This window comes from Eriocheir sinensis, chromosome 16, assembly GCF_024679095.1.
Source record: "Eriocheir sinensis breed Jianghai 21 chromosome 16, ASM2467909v1, whole genome shotgun sequence".
NCBI classification, from domain to species: Eukaryota; Metazoa; Arthropoda; class Malacostraca; order Decapoda; family Varunidae; genus Eriocheir; species Eriocheir sinensis.
The window spans coordinates 8,612,180-8,621,827 of NC_066524.1; the positions used below are offsets into that span (position 1 = coordinate 8,612,180).

Genomic DNA, 9,648 nt, shown 5'->3' on the forward strand with positions numbered 1-9,648 from the left:
TATTGTTTTAGATGAATCTTTTGATTCAGTGCCGTGATATGGGTGGAAAGTTGATGGCTTTATAGGCAGAAACCGATATATGCAATACACTGCAGCAGATCGGGTATAATTAACTAGCTTAATCAATGTTGATTTTTTTCCCAGTTGCATATTATATATTAATAATTAAGTTTTAGATGACTTTTTTGCTTAAATACCGTTATGGGGGGTGACAGCATTTTAGGCAGAAACCGATATATAAGTGCAATATGCCCCGAGTACGACAATCAGGGTTGCCAGATTATCGTATTCACCATATTGTATTCATCCTTTTTAAGCCTCAAACCCTCGTACCTACACGAATGACGATCAAAAATTGAAGTTAGCGTTAAAAATCTTAATTAGTGATGTTTCTTTGTGTTTTTTTGCTATAGTTATCGGTCAGAAACTACGAAAATACAATACGATGAGTACGATAATTTGGCAACACTGCTTCCCACTCGTATGTAATATATTGATAATTAAGATTTAGATGACACTTTTGATTGAATATCGTCATATGTGGGTGTACGTGATAGCTGTTTAGGCAGAAAGCGATTAATGCAATGCCCTGACCCCTGCATGAGTACGACAATCTGGTGGTGGTGGCGCTGGCAACGCTGAAGGGCGGCCTCTTGTTTACATCGCTCCCAGGCCGCAGCCATGAAGTGAGTCCCCGCCTGCTCTATCGTCGTTTATCCGCACCATCCGTCCTCCCGTAGCGGTGGATCATAGTGCAGCATGGCCCCCAACACCCCAACGCCTCTCACGACCTATAATTTTTCCCTTGCAGGCTCCAGCTGTGTAACTTCAGCGGCTACAAAATCCAGCCCGGCCATGGGAAGACTATGGTCAGGACGGACGGGAAGGTACGTGTCCCTGCCTGTCCAATGTTTGCCTGGTGGGCCTCAGACAGCAATCAGTCCTGCTCTCAGTGCCCCGTTGCTTGAATCAATTTTCCTTAAAACAACCTTTTTGGCACGATTTCCATTAATGATTCCGTTGGTGTGAGGTCCACCGTTACCTTGATACTTGATATAAACACACGAATATATTTTCATTTCAAAGCGTGTGTGTGTGTGTGTGTGTGTGTGTGTGTGTGTTTAAAGCTAAAGATGGCCCCTTTGGAGAATATATGGAAAGGAGCATAGCCTCTTTTGAGGCATCTTTTCTGAAGCCATTAGTCCTCGTGCAGTCTCCCTATGTTCTTATGTTTTTTAGCTTACCCCAACAGTGTCGAAAAATACTTCATATATTTTTTTTGGTTGCGGTATTATTCCAGAAGTACGCCTGTCTCACTGCTTCTTTACTAATGTTCATGGCACTGGGTTCAATAAATCGCAGGGTTCAGGGTTGGTGCAAAACATATATATATATATATATATATATATATATATATATATATATATATATATATATATATATATATACCGGTATATGAGTTGACTGATTGTGAGGAGGGGCCAAGTGTGCATGGAGGGCCACGCTTGGCAAGAACTTTTCTGTTGCATGCAGTATTTGGGGATTATTCACAAGAGGGTAGCCTACTAATTTCGAGATGCTGACTGTGGTTAAGATTCGTTTTAGGACCGTGCGAGTATCTCATTACCTACTATATGAAACATCAGTAGCTCTTCATATATCTTTTCTACAAACCTTCAACAGTCATGGAAACACTTTGAAAATCCAATGCAAGGACTTTTTTTTTTAATCTTGAAAATAGGGGATAATATTTACGGAAGCGCGTTGCCTCCTCTGGCGACGGTGCAGTCGTAAAGTTCGGTTGAAGTAGGTAAAATATGCTCCCCGACCCAAAACCCTCTGCGAGCTATTTTCCGGCTGCGGCGGCTGCAGTGTCGCCGCGGCCGCCGCCAGAGGAGGCGACGCGCTTTCGTAAACATTATTCCCTATTTTCAAGGGTAAGAAAAAAGTCCTTGAATTGGATTTTCAAAGCGTTTCCATGACTTGAAGGTTTGTAGAAAAGATATATGAAGAGATAGTGATGTTTCATAAGGTAGATAATGAGATACTGGCACGGTCCTAAAACGAATCTTTACCTTGACTGCTTATTTCTGGACAAAATATGATGCTGTTTATTATGGGGATAGTAATTTTCTCTGGAAACCACTAAATGATTGACTTTTCAATGCCTTTTTTGCACACTGCAGCCGCAAAATAGCTTGCAGAGAGGTTCAACTTGGGAGACACGTGGGAAATCGTGGGTTTTGGGTGGGGGAGCATATTTAAACTACTCCAACCAAACTTTACATAACCTAACCACTAACAGGGGGCTTGGCCCCCCCTCGACCCCCCTCCACATGTATGATGCTCTGGTAAAATTAGAGAAGTACAACAGTATATGAGACTTTGGAATGGTTATTATTCTCATGTGGGCAATATTGGAGGCACGTAGTGAATATGTGACATATTTCTGTGAGGAGGTATTTTTCGCAACACCGGCTGGACCACCGCCAGAGGAGGCTTCCCTTTCTTGAATATTATCCCAGTATTTTAGGCACACGCATCACTGCTGTATTGCCTTGATATCACAAATCACTTTTGAGAAATTGTCCTTAAAATATGGCCTGTGGGTGACATATCAAGGGAATTATTTATGTTTATGTGCCTGAGGTGCAGCGGTTGGTGTGCCTAGTTATATATCTGTGGGCGGGGGCTTGAATTTCAATCTGGGGAGTCAGCATGCAGCTAACCCAGCTGTCCATCCTCCCATTTGGGTATAATACAGTCCAGATATCAAACGAATATTGGACTTGTCAACACCTTGTGTAATATTCACGAAAGGGTAGCCTCCTCTGGCGGCGGTCCAGCCGGTAGTGCAAGAAATAAATCCTTGCAGAAATAAGTCGCATATTCACTACGCGCCTCCAATATTGCCCCCACGAGAATGATAACCTTTCCAAGGTCTCACATACTGTTGTTGTTCTCTAGTTTTACCGGTGCATCATACATATGGGGGGGGGTCAAGGGGGACGAAACCGCTGCGTCCATGTGTGCTCCGTACCATATTCGAAGACGCGTATACTGCGTCCATGCGTGCTCTGTACCATATTCGAAGACGCGTATAATGCGTCCTGGCTCGCTTTAGCCAGCATAAGAGTTGTTTCTTCCCGGATATTGTATGATTGTCTTTAGGATGTAGGTCGGATATGATACGGTGTCTTATTTGACTCAATATTATTATTGTGTAATAACGTAAGCGTGTCTTGCGCTCATTTGTACTTGACAGTAGCAATCAATTCTAACAAAATAACAAAAATAATGAGAAAGAAATTATATATGTGTATGTGTGGAGTTCTCTTCCCTTGAGTTGCCAAGTGGCTGGCTATTAAGTGCATTGTCTCCACCACCCCCTCGGCTCTGGGACGCGGCTAACGCGGGAGCTCTGGTCTCCCCCTCCCTGCCTCTCCCTCACATCCATCCTGCTATCCTATCCTGGACTATTGCCAACTGCAATATTTACAACTATTTGGTCAAAGAATCAGTGAAGCTATGCAAAAATGCCGCTATATTGGGCAAGAACATCCACCAGTTACTCATCCGTAGATTTGCCGTGCTGGGCTGATATGATTTTCCACCAAATTTAGTGATGAACCCACTCAATTGGCAATCCTGTGTTGTAACACTTTCATACACGGGAGATTTGAGTGCGTGTGGAGCTCGCAGCGAGCGTTTAGCAATGAAAGGGTTGAATATGCTCCCCCACCCAAAACCACCGATTTCCCACGGGTCCCCTAAGATGAACCTCTCTGCGAGCTATTTTGCAGCTGCAGTGGCGGGTGCACAAAAGGCATTGAAAAGTCAATCATTTATTGATTTCCGGAGAAAAATACTACGTCCATAATAAACAGCATCATATTTTGTCCAGAAATAGGCAGTCAGCATCTCAAAATTAGTAGGTTACCCTTTCGTGAGTTATCCCCAACACCTAGACTAAATTTAAATCTGCGTCCTGTTTCTCGTCCCTGCTGCTTGACGCTGTAGCTGTCTGATGTGATTTTTTTACTTGAATTTTATTGAGCCACTTGATAAAATTTGGACTTTTGATATTTTCAGATCGTCCATATTTGGATTATTTAATTTACTGTAAAATGGAAATTTGTATTAGAAAAATTAGAAAAGAAATTTAAATATATAGCTATAAGGAATTAGGAAATTCCACCTTATAAATTTAACAGGGAGGCTTCGTACTTTATTTCCTATATTTTGCTTGACTCTTACTGCCTTGTGGTGAATGTTAATTGGTAGTCATCTCCATACAGTACAACTTTCAATAGTGTATCAAGTAGACTTGAGTATGGCACCACACAGTCATTGTCAATGAATCACTCTGTTACAGGTGTATGTGTTCATGAGTGCGAAATGTGAACGTGCTCATATGATGAAGAGGAACCCACGTGAGGTGCGCTGGACCATCCTGTACAGGTAAGCAGTGACAATGTGTGCAGGCACCCCAAGGACACACTCCCACCATTGTATTGCTTATTAGACATCAGCTTCAGTTAGCCTGCCTCCTGCTCATCCTAGAAACTGACCTTTCCAAAGTACAAGTGGTAGTTCTGGTAATGGTGTAACTCATTTCTTTTGTGTATTAGCTTAGAGGTGACTGGCTACTGGCAGGAAGATAACCAATGTTTCTGTCTTATTGGAACTGCGGAAATATACCCAACCTGCTTGTCAGGTTGACTTGAAGATTTGAAGTCGCTTGAAGCTCATATTGAACATGACCAAGTTACATAATGATTTTAAAATGCTCATATATACAGATAAATTAACTAGATAATGCAAGTTATTATAAGTAAAATAGAACTATAAATGTTAATACAGTTTATTTTTTTATTTTTTTATATCATGCAGATTTTCTTACCTTTTATGCATGTTTGTGTTTGCAGGCGCAAGCACAAGAAGGGTATGGAGGAGGAGACGACCAAGAAGAGGACTCGCCGCACCCAGAAGTACCAGCGCGCCATTGTGGGGGCCTCCCTTATAGACATCATGACCAAGAGGTGTGTGTGTGTGTGTTGTATTTATCTTTGGATATGATTTGTGATGTATTTCAATGAATTTCATTTGTATACATACCCATGAAATTTTTATATCCTGTTTATCTGTCAGTGCTGATTCCTTTCTCTAATAAGATTCCTTCCTTCTCTTACAGGAACATGAAGCCTGAGGTGCGCAAGGCTCAGAGGGAGCAGGCAATCAGGTGAGCTTGATGACCAGCCTGACATACTATTGTACTCTAAAATGTAGCAAGCATTTCCCTTAGCTGTGTGGTGGGTTAGTGGTCAACACTGCCCACAGCTGCTGTGTATACACTTACAGCCTGTTTAACCCATACAGCGTCAGATACATACAATGTACATATTATTTTTTAATACCATTGAGTCAGATATGTACGTCGTACGTATTTAATGTATTATTTTTTCCCGTCACTGGAGTGTGTCGAGCGTGATTTCTGTGGTGGTGTCCTAGTAGACTGATCCTTTGGGAATACTGACCACCCAATATATTTCATTTATTGCTATAACTGGGAAGCCTGGCAGCCATTATTCTGGGTACACTTTTTTATTTATTTATTTGTGTGGATGCTGGAGGTGGTTTTTGAGATCGTGATGTGGAAATTGAAGTGGTTTGACAGTGCTGTGGGTGAGGTATAGTGGGTATACTGACATCCAGAACCGGCAATTTTGGTAAGGAGGGGGCCATGTATAAACTGTAATTGCGTGAGCGAACACTCTTGTGGGCGACTGTACATTGAGTTGAACTATCAAAAAGCTCAAAATGAGCTACTCTCTAACAATATATATAAGTCTGTGCCAAATATGTCGAGAGAAAACGATTTACTTGGATACGCACCCTCAAATCCAAGAAAGTCTACGAAAATCAACACAACCATTTCGATTCCCGACTCGATAAAAAATGGCAAAAAACACCGACTTCTAGGCAACGATAAGCTAATAGACATTACATTTCTCCATTTTTCATGGTTTTAAGCTATTTTATGCAAAAAAAAAAAAAAAATTCCTCCGACGCAGGGGTGGGGAGAAAATTACATAATACCAAAACGCTGTACGGGTTAAAGCACAGTACAGTTAAATGAAATACAACCTTAAGTTTTAGGTGGAGGTTAGATAGATGTATAGATGGGGAATTCAGAGAATGAATAATCATTTCTCAGAAGCTGCCAGTACAGGCCAACTAGTCTCTTGTATTCTCTTTATATCTTTGTTTATCTGTGTGCACTTGTACTAAATTTAGGTCATCAGTAACACCCGCAGTTGTCATCTGAAACAGGCTAACTTCATGGTTGCATTCTGGGGAAACTACTTAACCCATCCGCTGTGATTGGCATGGATTTGTCTTTCACTGGTAGCCTGGTAACATACTCCCCAGTCTTTATCTGCCTCTATGGTGGATAGTGGAGTGTTTCCCATGTGGTATTGGTATGCTGGATATCCCCTCCCAAGGTGCATGACTACATTTTTCTTCATTGAATTGTAGCAGCCAATTTTTGTTCTATTCCTGTAGCTTGGTGATGTCTTCCTGTAGGAAATCCACAGTCAAGGGTTTAATTAATTCATTGTGAATATATTAGCATATGAAAGACATTATAGGCCAAGTTCAGTGGATACGGGCAACTGTACAATGAATGGATCACTAACTGAATGTTGAAGAGTTACATTAACAAAGGTTACTACTGTCAAACCTGTGAAAAGCCATTGATTGATGCTTGTTCTTATTTTCTTTCTGCAGAGCTGCCAAGGAGAAGAACAAGGCAGCCAAGGCCAGCAAGAAGGCAAATGCCCCCCAGTCCTCCAAGGTAAAGTACTGCTCACTCGGCCTCTGCTTTACTTCATGAGTTTTGGTGCCATGAAAGAAATATTTAACCCGGTAGCAGTAGGGATCATATTTCTTAATGGTCCCTCTAAGCGAGAAAAATGAGAAAAATCATCACTCACACAAACCATTTCATAATATATATCAACGCATTTGTGATCAGTTTATGTATCATCTATTTTTTGGGGGGTTAAATCATAGCACAAATTTGGCCCGTCGCTGCTACACGGTAAAGCCCCAAATTTGGCCCATCGCTGCTACCGTGTTAATCAAGCAGTCAGTCATTTCAGTTCTTAGATCACCATTTGTCTCTTTTTTATGCTCAGTCTATCATGTGAGTCTGCAGTGCAAGAATTTAGTGGCTACATAAGCTCACTATTTTAATCTGTGTTAGTTAATCCCTGCAACCTGTGTGCCCCGCTTTTTGGTCTTCTCTCGCATCACTCAACTTTTCGTCTTAGTTTATTGGTGTTGGTCTGCAGCTCATGGTAATTGACGCCTGCCTACCCTACTGGAAAAAAAATTGTTGGATATTTTGTAGCTCGTGTCAGGTCACTTCCTTTGATCTTCCACTACTCGGTATCCTGCTGTAGTCCTTGTTAGGGAGGTGAAATATCTGCACATTGTCCTGTTATGGATATGATTTTATGGAAGGAAGGAGTGCATGTCATCTTTATGGGACAAGTTTAGTATGGCAGACAGAGAAGCAAGGATGGAAGGAATGCGTGTAATCTTTATTAGACGACAAGAGTTTAGTGTGGCAGACAGAGAAGGAAGGAAGGAAGGAATGCATGAGTGATCTGTATTAGAAGACAAGAGTTTAGTGTGGCAGACAGAGAAGGAAGGAAGGAAGGAATGCATGAGTGATCTGTATTAGAAGACAAGAGTTTAGTGTGGCAGACAGAGAAGGAAGGAATGCATGAGTGATTGTATTAGAGGACAGAGTTTAGTGTGGCAGACAGAGAAGGAAGGAATGCATGAGTGATTGTATTAGAAGACAAGAGTTTAGTGTGGCAGACAGAGAAGGAAGGAAGGAAGGGATGCATAAGTGATTTGTATTAGAGGACAAGAGTTTAGTGTGGCAGACAGAGAAGGAAGGAAGGAAGGAATGCATGAGTGATTGTATTAGAAGACAAGAGTTTAGTATGGTAGACAGAGAAGGAAGGAAGGAAGGGATGCATAAGTGATTTGTATTAGAGGACAAGAGTTTAGTGTGGAAGACAGTGAAGGAATGCATCAATCAGAGGACAGAGTTTTGTGTGGTAGACAGAGAAGGAAGGAATGCATAAGTGATTTGTATTAGAGGACAAGAGTTTAGTGTGGAAGACAGTGAAGGAATGCATCAATCAGAGGACAGAGTTTTGTGTGGTAGACAGAGAAGGAAGGAAGGAATGCACGAGTTCTCCATATTAGAGGACAGAGTTTAAATGGCAGACAGATAAGTAAGTAAAGAAGTGAGAAATGCATGATGATATTTATGGGACAAGTTTAGTATGGCCGACAGAAGGAAGGAATGACTTATGGCTCAACAAGTTTAGTATGGCAAACAGAGAGAAATGGATGCATGACTGATCATTTTGGCAAGAGTTTAGTATGACTGCATGACTGACCTTTCTCTGTGTTTGTGTTATTCCCACAGTCCAAGAAGGCCACCCAAAAGGCTCCCAAGATGCCCCGCGCAGGAAGGCCCGGGCACGGAGGTCATGGAGGTCGCCGTTAAAGAAAAAAATAAAGATGTACTGTAGGGTCATGAGCCTTTTTTTTCTGACCTGTTTGTGTGTTGTAGCACATACTTTTGTTTAGTACACTCATTCTTCTTGTCCTATATATTCTTTTTTGTATTTTCTTTGTCTTTCTTCCATTTTATTTCCTCTTATATTTATTTTTGAGAGAGAGAGAGAGAGAGAGCAATTCTCCTTTGGGTTATAAGGTTCCTTGTTCAACAGTAAAGGTAAGCAAACCTCACCTTTCCCTTGTCTTGACAACAAACTTGTGTGATAGTCTTGACAGTGTAACATTGTATAAACTTTATCACATTCTCTTTGATGTTGTTTATAGCTGCTGAGTTTGATGCAGAGCCAATGGAGTGGACGACAGAGAAATGGGCTGCAGCACATATGGTGAGTATATGGACTGCTCTGGACCTATATATAGTATATGTTTATAAGATCCAAAGTTACTGCATATATTGTCACTAGCTTGTCCTAAGTGACTTACTTCATTACTTCTATATCTCTGCAATATTAAGGTTATTTTCAAAATTTCTGGCAGCAATTTGTAGCAAAACTCAACACCGAAAGAGGTCACTTTGTTAGATGAAGAGTTTCATAACTGAGGAAGCATATGCGAATTTAATGAGTTAGCAAATTTGATGAGTTATAGTTAGGTTAGGTTAAGGACATCTTAATCACATGGCAGCAGCAACTTAAAATAGGAATCAGCAAAGAGCTCACTTTGTTAGAAAGAAATTCTCATTACTGAGGAAGCATTTATGAATTTCCTTAATTACACAAATACAACTTTTTGTCCACAATCTTTTCCTTGTCTGATATTGGTGGTTATTTTCATGCTGAACCAGTAAGGGCTTGTTCCTCCACAGCACAAGTATCCTGACTTTAGTTCCACTTGAAACTTTCAAATATACTGTATTTGTTTTTAGCTTTCTTGCATACTTTGTTTTGTTTGTTGTTGGTGCCTTGAGCTGAACATGATGAACTTTTCAATAGTCTGTCAATCCCCTGAATCCTGATTGAAGCCTACAACCTGAGGTGA

At 41.0% G+C, this 9,648-nt stretch overlaps 1 protein-coding gene across 1 annotated transcript; it reads left to right on the forward strand.

The window, feature by feature from the left end:
- Positions 1-599: 599 nt before the first annotated feature.
- LOC126999229 (60S ribosomal protein L24-like) lies at positions 600-8,624 on the forward strand. The gene is made up of 7 exons (XM_050861576.1): positions 600-686; positions 812-887; positions 4,376-4,461; positions 4,929-5,042; positions 5,195-5,242; positions 6,793-6,859; positions 8,516-8,624. The coding sequence occupies exons 1-7, from the start codon at positions 682-684 to the stop codon at positions 8,594-8,596; spliced, it is 477 nt and encodes a 158-aa protein (XP_050717533.1). The 5' UTR covers positions 600-681; the 3' UTR covers positions 8,597-8,624.
- Positions 8,625-9,648: the final 1,024 nt, after the last annotated feature.